The sequence below is a fragment of the Clupea harengus genome, chromosome 6 (genome assembly GCF_900700415.2).
Source record: "Clupea harengus chromosome 6, Ch_v2.0.2, whole genome shotgun sequence".
NCBI classification, from domain to species: Eukaryota; Metazoa; Chordata; class Actinopteri; order Clupeiformes; family Clupeidae; genus Clupea; species Clupea harengus.
Window position 1 is genome coordinate 29,507,362 of NC_045157.1, and position 17,093 is coordinate 29,524,454.

General features: G+C 41.8%; 1 protein-coding gene across 1 annotated transcript in view; it reads left to right on the forward strand.

Annotated features, from left to right (window-relative positions):
* The window catches only part of luzp2 (leucine zipper protein 2), a 76,017-nt gene extending 59,125 nt beyond the window's left edge, over positions 1 to 16,892 (forward strand). Inside the window, exons 5-12 of the mRNA XM_031569693.2 lie at positions 919 to 981; positions 2,466 to 2,528; positions 3,222 to 3,284; positions 7,612 to 7,686; positions 7,889 to 8,056; positions 12,278 to 12,382; positions 14,973 to 15,047; positions 15,971 to 16,892. Coding sequence (XP_031425553.1) covers positions 919 to 981; positions 2,466 to 2,528; positions 3,222 to 3,284; positions 7,612 to 7,686; positions 7,889 to 8,056; positions 12,278 to 12,382; positions 14,973 to 15,047; positions 15,971 to 16,072 — 714 coding nt within the window. The 3' untranslated portion in view covers positions 16,073 to 16,892. The remainder of the gene's footprint in view (positions 1 to 918; positions 982 to 2,465; positions 2,529 to 3,221; positions 3,285 to 7,611; positions 7,687 to 7,888; positions 8,057 to 12,277; positions 12,383 to 14,972; positions 15,048 to 15,970) is intronic.
* The last annotated feature ends 201 nt before the right edge of the window (positions 16,893 to 17,093 follow it).

Below are 17,093 nucleotides of genomic sequence, written 5' to 3' on the forward strand. Positions count from 1 at the left end.
TCTGTCTCCTGTGTCTGGTGCAGACATATGTTCAGAACAGTCTGAGTAATGTATGTATGCATTAGGACCCTCTACTGAGTAGTATTCAAAGGGCTGACATACAAATGCATTATCGCAATATTTGCACATTTGTGTTTGTATGCTAGCTTAAACAACACAGTAATATTGGTCTACTGTGTGCAGATACCCTTAGCTGAATCTATAATTACCTGTGAGTCAATTACAGTAAAACTAGCCCCTGTGCAGGGCATTACTGGATACACACACACATGTTGTTCTCTAGCTTGCAATTAGATGCATTTTTTCCCCATGGTGGCGGCCACTGCTTGAGGCGGAAGAGTGGAATGAGAATTGAGGGTGTTTGACATTTCAGACTGAGCTCTGCGAATTCAATATAAGGACCAACGGTAGAAAACACGGTTTGATTGGTGCTGCATTTGCCCTGCGGGAAGGTAAACACTGCAGATCATGTTCATTTTTAGAAACACACCACATTGTTTGTGGACATTTTCTCTCATGACATTAAACCGCATTCAGGAATGGTCCTGTTGCATTTTCTTGCCGAACACTGAGTTCAATTACTTTATCATTACCTGAAAAGTTATAAAACAAAAAGCTAATATCTTCCAAGCAACCTGGGAGACTATTATGTGTTTGCTTATTGTTTGGGCATGTTTTGGGCAATTACTTGGATACTTTTCTTTTCTTAGAAAATATTTAATTGAAGAGTGCTGATGCAGGTATATGCTGTGCAAATCCTTTATGTCAAGGTAGCCTGAATCAAATCCTGCAGGTCTGTTCATGTTATAGCCCTTTTCATGATTTATAATCCTAAATCAAATGGAAAATATTGATGTTACAAAGCTATCTATGTTCATTTTATGAGATAGCTGACAGGCAAATTCTCCTTTTTTGCAGATCAAGTTCCTTAAGATGGAAATGGAGAAGAAGACCAAGATAATTAAGGACCTGCAGCAGGAGGTACGTGTCTTCACACATTATATTTTACCACAGGGTTTACCATATTATGTACAGTATCCCAGATTTGAAGGGCACCCTTTAACAAGGGTTTGTTAGAGGACTGTTATGCACAGTAGTGAGGGGGCGGGGGGGGGGGGGGGGGGGGGGGGGGGGGGGAGCCAACCACCATGAAAATCACCTCCACAAAGGCCACCATGTTACAATAAACCATCGTGCTTCATTGACACAATTGCAACAATTTGGGGAACTATGAATTCTAAAGCATGCTTGGCTTACAATCCCTTGGTGTTCCATCCTAAATTGTACCAAAGGGAGTGTCAATATGTCATATATTCTGCTATGAAATGCTCTTTTAGGCTCACATGTCTGCCCTGCAAACATTCTGGCTCTAATCTTGTGTGGCTGCAAAGTCTTTGGAAGGCCTTATCTGACGCGGTGCCATGGCCTACAGAGCTCCCATCAGCCATACTGGAGCATTGCAAGAAAGTTGGCACTTTGAGCATAAGTCACAGTACAATGACATATCTGCTTGGATGGATCTCATTTTCACTCAGGGTCTGTTCTGGGTTGGCCACATGTCACTCTTAATGGCAGCTGGCACAGAGGATAGCCCTTATTTAGAAAGAGGAGGAGATGCAAGTGTCTGGACTTGATTCCAAGCCAATTCCGCCTCATTGAGTCACATTGCACTGCTATTCCACCTCATTAACCCTGTGTGCGTGTGTGTGTGTGCGCGTGTGTGTGTGTGTGCGTGTGTGTGTGTGTGTGTGTGTGTGTGTGTGTGTGTGTGTGTGTGCACATGTGTGCATATCTGAAGAAAAAAAGAGATAGAATAGAGAAGAAAAGAGCAGAGAAGAGCAGAAGAAAAGAGCAGAAGAGAAGAGAACAAAAGAAAAGAAAAGAGAAGCAGAGAATGGTGTTGCTGGTGGCATCAGCGTCATGGGTTTGAGTTCTGCCCCATGGAACCCATACAGCAAGCTCCTGGCAAATATACAAAAACAAAACAAATTAAAGTCAAAGAAAGCAAAGTCTTTTTTTCAGTGTTGCCTGTATCCGTAGAAACAGAATTGATGCATTTGCTTTTGTCCATGGCAACAAATAACTGGCATCCTGACAGAACCGCTCTCTGCCCTCTCACTAAAGGTTCTGTTTATAAAAAAGAACATTAAGAATAGGTAGAGATAAAACCTGGAAAAACGGAGCCATTTTGTGGCAGTGTTCTGTGAGGCGCGTCACTCCATCTTCAGACAAGCCTCCATTCTCATTTGCTTCCTATCGCTGAGGGAAGAGTGCCGCACCTAGGTCACCTTGAGGAGTCATAATAGGCTTACTCCAGAAGAACTGTGTTTGTCACTGAGCACAACAGCAGAGCAGGAGTCTTCTATTCCAGTTTTTCAGACCATAAAAAGATTATCTGTTCAACAGTGCAAACATCAATCTCTACTCTAGAGTACATCTTCACGTTTTTCATATTTTTTTCACAGAACAAAAGCCTGAAGAACAAACTTATGTCCGGCAACAAGCTCTGTGACATCCATGCAGAGGAGGCAAGTTACCCATTCACTGTACAGGATTTACTTTCTCTCTCTCTCTCTCTCTCTCTCTCTCTCTCTCTCTCTCTCTCTGTCTCTATCTCTCTCTCACACACACACACACACTAACAAACACACACACACAGACACACACGCACAAGGTTTATAGATTATCTTATTATAACTCAGTGCATCAGTGAACATCATACAAATAGCTAAAAAGCATGCAAAATGGCTTCTTATTTTGATTACTATTGTAAACACCCTTTATTTGTCTATGTATGTTAATCCCTATTGTTTGCAATGTGGTTATGTACTTATAGGTACAATACCATTATTTTTTCGCGGGGGAGGGGGATTTGTCTTTACACACCATTAGGTGTATGAGGTTTGTGTGTATGTGTGTGTTTGGTGTGTATGTGTGTGTGTGTGTGTGGCAGGCCAGCCATGGGAGTGGGATTGAGCGTTTATTCAGTGGGCAGGCAGCCAGTGCATGACTGCATTATTGTGTGGGCCTTGCAGTTCACTGAAGGGAAGATTTTTATATTTCACCGTTTTGTGAAGGTCTCTCCTTTGAGCTGAAGCTTTGCCCAGCAAGCGTCCACAAAGGAGTCCTCTGCCGCGGCTCAAAAAATCCCACTACGTGATCAAAAACCAATTTCACTATTTGAATAAGCTAACGCACATTTCCTTATCTTCTTTTTGCAGTCCAAAAAAATCCAAGCACAGCTGAAAGAGCTGAGGTACGGCAAAAAGGATTTAATTTTCAAGGTAAGCATCAACCAAAAAAAGATTCCTCATTATTGGCCCTTAACAGAGGTAAACTGGTGCTTCAGTCCACCTTCAAAAGGTGATTCCACACAGGCCTCCCGCTTAATTGAGTCTCAGATCATTGACTTGCTGCCTTGAGGGAGAGGCCTATGCACCGGGAGCCTCAACATGTCATCCTATCCAATTTGCACTGCTGTTTTCTTCACCACACAGTATAACACAGCTTTATTTTACAGCCTTTCTAAAATGGGAGGCATTGGCAGTTACTCCCCTGACACGGGCTCCTCCCCTTTAAGAAACTGAACGCAGGGACACTGCTATGGGGTACTGCACAGTAGAATTTTAGTAGCTCTACTTGAAAAGGGCTTGACAGAAGTAACATATGTTGGTTTTCCATTTTCTTTTCCTAACAAGATCGACTGGCATTCAATTATTGCATGTCTTCAATACTAACTGCTTATGACAGATTTTCTGAGAGGCTTTATAAAAAGCCTTTTCATTAACTTAAAGATCTCAAGTCTGTACAACATGCATTGGAGTTATTTTCAGGTTCTTACACTCTTCTTCATTAAGTCACTCTGAACAGATGCAGGAGCAGACGATGTTGACAAAAGTTGACAAAACAACAGTCATTAACCACTGAAACCAACCAAATTAAAATAAAAAAGTGTTGGAGGAATGAGATTACTCTAGTTGAGAAACCTGACCTTTGTGAAAGGGTTTTGCATATGGGAATATGTATAATGATCATTGGCATTTATTGGCACATGCAGACGACCTTTCCAAACTTTCCAAACGCAGACAGGAAAATGTCAGTGGATATTTCTGCCACAGTGGCTTTTCATATCAACGCATGAACCTTTAGACCTGGCACATCATGTGATATTAGTGTTCAAACATAATATGGAGACATTTGGGCGTTAAAAGAGCATATCTGTGACCTCAGGGCCTTGACAGGGCAAACTGCCTGGAAACCCATCAATCTTTTCACCAATAGTGTTTACCACGGAATTTCAGCTGGATCAATATTCATTCTTATTGACAGGGGGGGTATTTACACTTTGATAATCTGGGCTGATTAACCTTGGTGCAGCCCTTCACTCGCAAACCTCTCTGTAACAGTCATGAGTTGTTATTCATCTATAATTCATTTTCATGAGCATCACACCAGTGGAATGATCTATTTCTGCTTTGTGGACAGTAAAACATACTGGCCATGCACTTGAAATTAATAATGGAATTCATTCCATTAATGATGACACGAGCTGTAAATGTGCTGAGGTATGGGAGTGCAGTGGTACATGCATATGGTTTGGCATTAGGGAGGCAGTCAGATGTAATACAGCCCAGGCTGCCTCTTACCTTCTTCCAGAGATACACGGTTGAAATGGGTGCTCTTTGACGTGAAGACGAGAGGCTTACCACTAGAACATCCACTACTGGTGTGATATGTGTTTCATGCTTAAATACAGGTTTTGGTTGTCCAGCCCCAGGTCCAAAGGTGACGCTGTTGGTGTGATATGTGTTTCATGCTTAAATACAGGTTTTGGTTGTCCAGCCCCAGGTCCAAAGGTGACGCTGTTGGTGTGATATGTGTTTCATGCTTAAATACAGGTTTTGGTTGTCCAGCCCCAGGTCCAAAGGTGACGCTGTTGGTGTGATATGTGTTTCGTGCTTAAATACAGGTTTTGGTTGTCCAGCCCCAGGTCCAAAGGTGACGCTGTTGGTGTGATATGTGTTTCGTGCTTAAATACAGGTTTTGGTTGTCCAGCCCCAGGTCCAAAGGTGACGCTGTTGGTGTGATATGTGTTTCGTGCTTAAATACAGGTTTTGGTTGTCCAGCCCCAGGTCCAAAGGTGACGCTGTTGGTGTGATATGTGTTTCGTGCTTAAATACAGGTTTTGGTTGTCCAGCCCCAGGTCCAAAGGTGACGCTGTTGGTGTGATATGTGTTTCGTGCTTAAATACAGGTTTTGGTTGTTCAGCCCCAGGTCCAAAGGTGACGCTGTTGGTGTGATATGTGTTTCGTGCTTAAATACAGGTTTTGGTTGTTCAGCCCCAGGTCCAAAGGTGACGCTGTTGGTGTGATATGTGTTTCGTGCTTAAATACAGGTTTTGGTTGTCCAGCCCCAGGTCCAAAGGTGACGCTGTTTAAAGAAAAAGACAACATCATTTGTAATATTGTTATCTCAGTTTGTGTGAAAACTGGAAATCAACTCTCTTTTCAAATATGGTCTGTCAGGTCATTTTCGAAAGAAAGGACCTTTATTTGTTCACTGTTGGCGCATTTCCACATTAGGGTAAAATCCCAGTGTCTGGGAAAAGCCTTTTTTGTGTCCATGTCTGAGGCGGGAGCAGGGCCATGGCCAAAACCTCAAACCTCAGTCCGGTCCTGGAGAGGGACCAGAGAAATTTAACAGATAAGTGGCGTCAGTTTAGGTTGCCTAGCAACGAAAAAACTGCGTATGGATAAATCAAACAATTTCCAACAATTTCATGTTTCATGAGTCATTTCAATTTCTTCTGTGTGCATTTGTGCGGCCGTTCCTGAGCACTATTCAGAAGTTTCTAGCGATGATGTTCTCTGTTTTGCGAATATCTCCAATAGCACAACTCCTGATGGAAACAGAAGACCAAGTCTATTCACCTGTGCTGGAGCCAGAGGAAAAGCCTGGTACTGGCCCTGGTCATAAATGGACAAAGGCCATGTATTTGTTACGTTTCAAATTATAAAAATTGCCTCTGAGAAAAAAAAAAGCCTTTGTTCAAGCAACAATATCCATAATCACTTGGCTTTGTTTTAAAGTAATTTGGTTTAAGGGACACTGAATATACGTCTGCCTTTCAATTTGGAATTGTTGTGGAAAGATCACCCGCTAGCTTTTGGGCTCATGATTAAAGACCATCTGAGTCTTAATAGTATCAGTTCCCTTTCAAGTACAGAGGAGCCATTTCAAGAGGCTGTGTTCAGTGATCTCACAGAAGGCACAGAGAGCCCAGACCTGCTTTAGCTCCCATTTGTGTTTCAAAACATTGATATGTGATGTCACTTGTGTTCCTGTAGCCCATGACAAGTTAAGAATCTACTGCATGTGGAGACTCTGTTCATTTGCTGCTACTGCTAACTTGCCATGAGCATGTAGTGCACTTCAGAATCATGTAAAACAGTGGTGGTGGCTTTAAAGACAACTGCATTTGGAAAATGAGGACACTGCTGAGAATGTTCATTGGATTTTACAGCAAATCTTGAGAAAGTTACCAAAATATGGTGCAGAAGTAATACAGTTTAATGAACTGTGAAAAGGCATACTGCATCACATATTGTTTACATTTCTAAGTAGTCCCTTCTGTGAACTAGGTACTTTTGACAAAGCAATGAGTACTATTTTGCTGTGTTCATGTTTTGTTGGTTCAAATGAAAAAGAAAACGATCACAAAAAAGTGTGGTGTTTATTTGAAAAAAAAAATACATCACTACACATTACTACAGTGAGAGTTTACATTTATATTTAGCAGACGCTTTTGTCCAAAGCGACGTACAAGGGAGAGAACAGTCAAGCTAAGAGCAATAAAAAACCTGTTGTAACAATAAATACTACTTTACATAAGAAATAGAAAAACGACCTAGAAAGGAAAAAGAAGTGCAGGAATGTAACTGCTGAAGTGCAAGTTAAGCACTAGTCAAGGTGCCAGTTAGGAAGGGAGATGCTCTCTGAAGAGTTGGGTCTTCAAAAGCTTCTTGAAGGTAGAGAGGGACGCCCCTGCTCTGGTAGTACTAGGCAGTTCGCTAAAATGACTAATGTGTGTGGGTTCTAGTGTAGGTCAGATGGCTAAACTGATCATGTGTAATGAGGATATTGATATCCATTGGTCATATGTCATGGAGCTTGCACAGCTTTGTTTTTGATTTCTTTTTTGATTATTATTTTTTGCTGGCCAAGCTCAAAATCTTAAATAGCTCGTTCAAATATCACCTTTTTTGGATCACTGCAGCCTCCTCTTTCTAGACCAATAGCTCCGTATCCATCTAGCTCTCAGCCAACTCAAACCATTAAGTGATAATTGTCAAGGAATGTACAGTGGTGGAAGAATACAGGAAATAATACAACATTTCTATAATACATTCACTTTTCTATAATTATATGCCGAACAAGACTGCATATTATTTCTTTTGTGGTCTTACAAATGGTCATATGCTTGCAAGCATATGTCTCATTATATCAATTATGTAGCTGGGGAAAAAGCCATGCCATTTGCTTGTTAGAGCACAATATACTGAGGGAAAATGTCTGAGGTTCAGTGGTGTCAGCAATGTGTCGTTCTTTCAGGGTCAACAGCTAATGGACTTGGAAAACAAGCTACTGGTAGCCAAAGAGGAGCTGGAGAAAGCAGCGCTGGACAAGGTAAGGACAATTAAAGTGTTTCTGTAAATTAAGTTGCCCTTTCCCTCTCTCATCTGCATGCTGCTTGCCCCACCTTGGGCCCTTATTCCTGGCTAGACAGTGAGCATGTCCCTACAAGGAAGGAGGTTATCCCACCGCAGGGACCACTAGGAGAATGGACCATTGCAATCACTTTTCACATATGTCCCTGTGCTGTCTCCAGGAGTCGCAGCTCAAAGCCCTGAAGAACACAGTGCATCTCTGCTTCTCCTCTGTTCTGCACAGCCAGACAACCAATGGACACAGATTCCCTGCTACCCCCGCTCACCTGTTTAGGTACGCTCCGCTGATCAACAGCTCCAGAGTCACTTTTCAGCAGCCACACGCAAAGGTAAGGTGCCCCCCAACCTGACACATGCTTACTTACTTGTGAAATATCTCTCAAGCAGGCCGTGTACATCACTGTTACCTAGCCCCACTGGGACCGGGCTAGACTTGCCCGTGTAGCAAGGCACTGAGTGCAGTCCTCATTACACAGTCTGCAGAATGTGTTAATGCTAATGTGCTTGCCAGGCAAATAAAACATGATCTTATTTTGGGGTTATGCCGTTCAGCAAGACTTGTGAGACTTTTTTCTGTTATACAACAAATCTATTGTGTATGATGTGAAATTTTCTGTTTTCACGAACCATTTGTTTTAATGTTTGCTCAGAGAAGCGTTAGCGTGCATGTTCTGTTTAGGTTTGTGCGTATATGGTTTTGAAAGGAATTTCAAGGGGAATTGGTGAGGTTCTGCAGTAACATGTGTCTATTAAGTGTTTGCAGCTTTGGACAAAGAAAAATGTATTGCCAGTCAAATTTGCATTGCGGCTGAATTAACATACTATAATTCAACAGCTAGCCACACAGACTTGCGTGAATCCAACAATAAAGGGATCACGTAATTGTGTGGCATAGGTCAGCATCGTCTTCCCCCACTCCCATGTTGGGCCTTTGAGTGAATAATGTGCTGGAGTAGTGCTCCAAGTCACATGATGATTTCGTTGTCCTTGACAGTTTCTCAAGAACATTTGAGTAAATTACTTTTGTAGAGGTTTACTAAAGCTCTTCATGAACATGTACAGAGAAACGACGAGGAAGTGGACAGTGGAAGCGTACTGAATGGAACACCCAATCAGCATGGACAATGACAAACAGAAGTGTCCTCTGCAGACACACCATGAAAGAGACAGGAAGCCTCCACTAAACACCTGCTAATTGACACGTTTGATTATGTTGATCAAATGAGAGAGGAGCTCTTTTCCTCCCAACACATCCTTTATCTGAAAAAAAAAATGGGTTTCTTTATTCATTTCATGCTGTGCCTTTAGAAATGAACAGTCATTTTAGATGAAGTACATACTTTTACGATAGATCCTCTACAAAGGCTATCACAGTGATATTGGACTAATCAAGCTGATGACAGACACTGCAGTGTTTCACCGCTCACACTGCTCTTTGTGAGGGAATCAGTATGTAAGAGGCTTTTCCCTCTGTGATGCAGTCAGAATGCATTCTGCCTCTGTGAGATGGCTTGCTGAGAGCCCTGACGTTATGAGCTACCCAGAGGACACTGCAGTTATTTTTCATTATACTCCAGTAGTCCTGTCCATAACCCGGATATGTCTCCTGAACAATATCAAGAAACATCAAATAGCTGCATAAAAGCTATCTTATGGTGCCATTCATGGTATCGAGTTACTATCTGCACAGGAGGAAGAGCAGACAAAGCATATACTCACAAGGGAGGATGACCTCATCACAGCAGTGCGTGATTTCGCTAGCTTTTGCTTTCAAGAGCAGTGAACTGAAAAGAAGATATGCTAGTTCAACTGAAAAATGTTGCTGGTTAATATTAAAGAAATTGAGATTCTGGTGTTTCTTTCTGTTTTACAACTCACTTGATTAGAATTCAAATAGCTCATGCGCGTCTCCGCCAGGAATTGCTGTACCCTCATGTTCCCACTGTGATGGTCTTCTTAATGAATTGGAGATGGTCTCCGTCAGATACATTACTGTTGCTCTTGTCTGTCAATATGAATGTCTCCCATCACTTGAAGCAAGCTAGGAGAAGCTTTCAGTTTTCAGTTAGTGTCAGTGGGCAAACTATATATTCATAATGCATTGTCATCTACTTTGGAAGCAGATTTTGCGGCTCATTTAAAGCTATTTCATCAACTAGAGATTGCAGTCTGTAGAGTGTTCACAGCCTGTGTGGCTCTATGGGTTCATGGAATTCAAAACTTTCAGCACCAAGGGAATAACTTTCATCTCATTTAAATTTCCACATAAACAAGATGCACACATCACTTAATAAATGGATGTACACATACACATACTATTGCACCTAGGCCATCTATCTGTAGATAACATTGGTAGCTATTCTTGATTTACATGATTTCTGCCAAATACAAGCCAAACAGTAAAATCTAAGAATAACTGACATATTGTTAGCTAGCCTACAATGCATTACCTACAATGTATTTATATACATTTTGGTACCCAATGTGATTCAGATTTTTAAATGACAATATGACAATAAATGACAATACGTGAACCTATCAATGATGTTATCATTTCATAGCAGATCTGAAACATACTGGGAAGCTAAATGGTTATCGAGTGTTAATTTCCCTAAGTGTTAAATACAGATAAATACTAAACTCTCAAAACTTGAAATAGGCCTTTTTAGTAACCAGGCCTTGCTACATACACAGTCTCTGTGTTTATTTTAAATCCAACTCGAACTGCAGCAGTTAGACACAGTGGTGTGATGAGCAGTGTGTGCCTTTGTAGAATCAGCATTCATTATTACCTCCTCATGGTTATATTTACTTACTGTGAACTACACTGCGACAAATGATTAAGCATTGTGCTTGCAGTAGATACAGAGCTACAAGCATCAGGAAAATATTGTGATGGCAATTATCCTTGCAATTATTTACCTACCGTATTTTTTCAGAACCAAATATTCTGAAAAGTGATATTCCCAACTTTAAAAACTCCAATAAATCAACCATTTTCTGGACTTGATTATCTGTAAAACATTTATTTTTATTTTATTTGCTAGGATAATGTATTGTAGCAAACCACCATTGACTCCCCAACAAACTCTAAAGCTTGCAATCAATTTTCATGGTCTGCAAGAAAACTACATATTTAGTTGCTGGTGGTGGTTATAAGTGAAAATCCTCTTTGTGTCTTTGGATTTGAAAGTGGATGAGCTTTTGGGTTATTTGTGCTCATACCAAGCCCCATTCAGCGCCATGCTCATCTTCTGTTTGTGTGCGTAATAGGCACTAAGCTCCAGCAGACACTAGCGATAACACCGCTGCCTCCGCACAGAATTCCCGGCTAGTGAAAGATTCATTAGTGGGGGTTTGAGGGATCAGCCATCTTCATATTTAACAGGCCTTGAGAGGTGGCAAGTCCTTTGGTACACTAGCATGCTGATTTGACTACGGCCCAAAATACTTTTCTTATTTTACTGTATATGATGTATGTATGTATGTATGATGTATATTAAAGAAACATATTTGTAAATATTTCAACAACACTTGTTTGGGGTTGGGTGAATATTAAAGCAACATATCATGAGTGAGAGTAGGGTTGGTAAAGGATATCCTCGCGGTTGTGATTCGGCCGTAGGCCTGCAGGTAATCACAGCCGTAAAGGATATCCTCGCGGTTGTGATTCGGCCGTAGGCCTGCAGGTACTCACAGCCGTAAAGGATATCCTCGCGGTTGTGATTCGGCCGTAGGCCTGCAGGTACTCACAGCCGTAAAGGATATCCTCGCGGTTGTGATTCGGCCGTAGGTAATCACAGCCGTAAAGGATATCCTCGCGGTTGTGATTCGGCCGTAGGCCTGCAGGTAATCACAGCCGTAAAGGATATCCTCGCGGTTGTGATTCGGCCGTAGGCCTGCAGGTACTCACAGCCGTAAAGGATATCCTCGCGGTTGGGATTCGGCCGTAGGCCTGCAGGTAATCACAGCCGTAAAGGATATCCTCGCGGTTGGGATTCGGCCGTAGGCCTGCAGGTACTCACAGCCGTAAAGGATATCCTCGCGGTTGTGATTCGGCCGTAGGCCTGCAGGTACTCACAGCCGTAAAGGATATCCTCGCGGTTGGGATTCGGCCGTAGGCCTGCAGGTACTCACAGCCGTAAAGGATATCCTGCACCAAGCCCACGAACACGAGTGCCATATTGCTTTTCTACTGCAGACTAATTGAGTTTGAAGACACCAGATTGTGCTTTCTTTCATTCATTTTGATTTTGTTTATCCATTCTCTGCCCCGAAAAACAGTTCCAACCGGAGTTTTTGGCGTCAAGTGTTGGCAGCCAAGGAAACAACGAATATTATTACTGCAGCTGTACTGGTTAATTAAGCAAACGATTCAACAAAGATTGATTTGTCTCACACCCTCACGTATTATATGGCCATGTCATTCTGTTTTGTCCAAATCAATTCTGACAGTGTTTGAGGGTTTAGGTGTAAGCAGGAGCTTCTTAAAATGGGGGTATTCTCCACAAAATACTAAATCATCCTTTCCGCTCTTTTCCCTGTCACAGGATATCCCAAAAGTTCCCAGAATCACTACAACAAGTAAATCGTCTGTGAACACTGAGGTAATGAGGAGAGATAGCCCAGGAGTCAAGGACTGCCAGGTGGTAAAGGTAAATCTTTAGTGCAATTCCATTCTAATAGCCAATCCCTGACCCTCCGGCCCAAATGTAGCGGCAAATCTGTTCATTGAGCTTCAGTGCATCCCTTTGTCACTGGAGCATTAAAGTCTATCAGGAACCCTACCCAAAATGTCATCCATTCAGAGAGTGCTCCGGCTATATTAGTCCTGCCCTTTACCTCGAGTAATCTTTAGTCCACAGGTAGAGCTGAAGTGTGGTCAGAAGGTATCTTAGAGATAGTATGCATTGGTGTTCCGGAAAGGGACCGTGTGTACACTGATACTCATTTCCATCCCGTGCTTAATTGACTGAGTTAAATAATATATTGGCTTGGGTCTCCACTGAATGGATTCCTCTGTTTTAATCAGTGGGTTGTTGCAAGGTGGCTAAAGACCGTAGCCCTTTAGGCAGTGATAACAAGTAGAAACTCTTAAGCAGAAAGAGCTGTAGTTTAGTCTATTCACACTTGACCATCTGCTAGAGGACACGGCACACACACAGATCACGCGTTTTATACATAATATTTTATTAAAAGTGAAGATTAATAATACAGCATTTGCAGCTAGATTTGAAACTCTCAGTGAAAGACAAAATGTCTCAGTGTCTGAGACAAGGTCAGAGAAGTCAAACCTGCCCAACTCATGGCCTTACTTCCACAACTACATATTTTCAGTATACCTAAAAAGTGCAATTTAGTCATGTCTGTAGCTGTCATTAATTAATCTGGCAAATGATTCATGTAAAACATAATTTATTACACATGGTGTACTGTATTGTTCAGGGATTGTCAGTTGAAAGCAATAATTGTTTGTTGTCAGTATTAGATATTACTAATTCTTAACAGTCTCATTATCAACCAACCAACAATATTGGGTGCAAAGGCAGGTGCTTGATTTGAAGTATGCAAACCCAATGCTAATAGCCCATTGTTTCTCAATCCGAACACACACCTTATTGTTCTCCTTGACTTACTAGTGTGGATTTTTGGAGTGATCTGAGAAAAAGGCAGGATCTTGTTTCACTGGATAATGTTCATTGTATTAGCCTCATTACTAAGCAAACAACCAACCAACCATAAAACCAACCAACATGCAGCTGCTCTCCTAGTAACTCTTACTGTATGTGTACGGCCATTGCCTCCCTCCTAGGAGACCACAGGGAGACCTTTGTCAAGATTCAGTACATCAGGGAGAAAAAAAAGGAAAGGAGTTGGGTGCGGTGGGACCTTCTTGACGTGTGGTTATCAATAACACTAATAGAAATGAGGGGGGGGGGGGGGGGGGGCGGAAGAGATGGGGAGGATGGGGGGAAGAGATAGATGGGTAGGGAGGAAGAGATAAAGAGAACAGCCTCCAGAGGAATCACATCTAGTGAGAAAATCACCGTCCACGAACAACATGTCAGAAAGATTGTCCCTTAATGAAAATGTGCCAAAAACAATGTTCACTCTCATGGTATTATTGATGATATCATTTTGGCAGGGATTTGAAGGAGGAAGTCCCATTGCTGTAGGAGAGAGGCTTGCGTTCCTAGATTAGATGAGACAGTTTAAAATTATATTCACACTTGTGGTATATTGTTCAAGAACACTCTTTCTATTTTGCATATTTTTTATGTGAGCTGGTAGGAAGACAGACACAATTTCCTTTTTTATCTCCTTCTGTACTTGGGAGCCACGAGAGGTGTGGACCAGGACACAAAGGACTCCTAAAATGTGCCATTGTGCGACTGCAGTCCCGGAGATACTTTGTGTACGCATGTGTGTTTCTGCCATCGATTCGCCAAGATTCCTGACTGTGTCCTTAGTGTATTTTCTTCTCTCAAAGAACTGTGCATTAACAATCCAAACTCAGCATGTATCTCAGCAGGCAGTCCCAATAGGAAGCAATTACACTCTTTCCAAGTGTCTCGCGTCAATTTTGCCCACACTTCCAATCTACAGTGAATTCCTTTTCTCATGATTTTATATCCCGTGTTTCCTGTGTTTACTACTGCACAAACAAGACTCTTATAAACATGTTTAAGTGAATACCCCCCCCCCCCTCAAGCATCTCCATGAATCTGTTTTAAATGCAAAGCAGCCTAATCATCATATCGTAATCTGTGCTTTTTTGGAAAGGTTCCTGCTATGTGTGCAGCATAGACCTTTTATGGATCATTGCTTTATGCAGATTAAGCGCTAAACCAACACACACACATACACACACACACACACACACACACACACACACACACACACACACACACACACACACACACACACACACACACACACACACACTCACAGTGTGAGAGTGAGAAGAGAGACATATTAAGGAGATAGAGAGAAAGAGAGAGAGAGAGGAAGAGAAAAAGAGAGATAGAGAGGGAGAGACAGACAGTTTGAGTGCAGTGCATGTTGAGACATAAAATGGAGCGAGATAATTTCTTGGGAGTGAGGAGATAATGATCCAGAGTTTATGGCATCCAAAAGAAAGGCACCATTAAAATCTATGTGCTGGCACCTGAAGTGATTATTATATAATACAAGATATTTTTAATTCTGTCCTTCTAACCAAGACTATTTTCCCGTTCATTGTAGGTTGACGGAAAGTGTTTCCAGAACCAGACTGAGAGGGTATCTGTGGAGACCAAAAAGATTACAGGCCACACCCAGGTGAGCTTCAGTGTCCCCATACGAGTAATGTCACATGATCTCACAGTACATGCCACGCTAACAGAGAATCTACTGGTCCTTTTGGTTCGGCATCTGTAGAGACAAAGAGCGACGTTAGCTCTGATTGATTTCCCTGAGGCTCTGGTCTTAAGACCAGCATTTCACTATTCAGCAATAAGTACCACGCTCCCATGAAGTGTTAATCTCTGCTAACAGTCTCTTGACAAGTTCCTCTGCTCAGTCCCCCGCATTAGTGTGACCATAGTCCTGTTCTCAGCTACTCTCCTGTTCTCAGGCTTCTGTGCACATTTCTGGCCATTTGTTTCCAGCCTTTTAAATGGAGATATTAATGCATTCACACAGAGGATTGTGGAAATGAAACGGCTTGTAAACCCCCCCTGAGTACACTGGCCTTATCAAGTCCTTAGGAGGATATTGGATTTCACACTAGAGCTGATCGCCTGCCCTCAGGACAAAGCCACAGAGTTTAGGAAGTGTGCAGAGCCAGTCACCTGAGAAGCCAACCTACTGGGATAGGTGGAATAATGTTCTGCGGTCCGTACTTTCTTTTTTGTGTTACGTGTGATTAGCATATGCTAGCGTAATGAGGTCTCACTCGGTGAACCGTCTTCATATTTTTTTATAGCCTGTCTCTGAAACCTAGGGAAATAAATGTGGTGTTCACACTGTCATATGGGCTGACTAAGCTGTTGAAATGAATGCTCCAATCAATCAGTATAGCATGTGATGGCTAATCTTCATTTTGCCTTACAAAAACCATACAGATCCCTAAAAATACGTATTGCTTGTTTTTGTGGCAATGCTGACATATCTTTTTTTGAAAACTAGCCCTAGAACAGAGCTGCTGCTCTTCACATGGACACCATAAAGAGTGTAATTGTTTGGTTTGAACCCTTTTACAGAAGAGCCATGACAGAACTGGAAATGGCAATGCAAGGACATCAGAGGGTGACATGACAATGGAGGGCGCCATTAAAAAGACACATCTCGACAAACACAACTGAAGGCACACAGGATGAAGTCGCAGATTTTCTGCATGGTCTGGATGATGTCAAATGAATTTAGGTCCCTTCTTTCACTCAAAAAGCATATAAGCACACACACACATGCACGCTGGCAAGCACACAATTAGATTCGCTCAGTAACACACACACGCATACACATTGGCATACATGCATACACATACACTCTCTTACAATGTCACATAGAGGCTCTGCTGTTGTAGAAATGTCACTTCCCAACCTACTAAATTTTTGAACTTTCATGATTAAATAAGCAGCATAGTACAATGGCATGCATACTAGACATATAGGTTTTTTAAAGGTTGAAATGGTATTGGTAATTTTGTTTTATAAATGTTGATTTCTTTGTTAACTCCTTAATTTTTTTAAGTGAGGACACCACTATATTAATTTGTGATGTTTATAAATAAACTTCTCTTGTCAACTGGTTCAACACAGATTTTCAGTGCTGATACTGCTCTTTCTCAATTAAGAACTGTTCTGCAAAATTGAAAACAAAAAAGTATGGTTTCTCACACATTGTAGCAAAGGTTGATTTATTCCCTGTTCCATATTCCAAAGTACGTAGGCTCAAGTTGGCTGGCCAACTTTCACCATTGAATATTCCTGAGCTCTTCCTTCCTTGTTGGCGTCGGAGAAGAAGAGCTACAGACTCACAGTGAGTCGTTTTCCCTGAGAATGATGTGCCATGCACTGAGTATTAATCTTCGCTACATCTGTCTCTTTCTCTATCTTTCTGTGTCCTTTCAATAAGCCGTGATTTTTTTGGTAAATGTGTAAAGAATAAATGGTTCTTTGTGGAGAAATGCCTCAGTTGTGCTTTGACTTCAAGTACAAAAGTATTTTACTGCATGTATGTTTGACTTCAAATCAGTAGCGTAACATAATTGTGATTGGGTCCCGTCACCCAGCCCCAAACATAGCCACATGGACACACACAGAGTCAACCACAACTGCAATGCAGACAATTGCTATGTCAGCATAGAGAGGCTCGCTTTGCAAC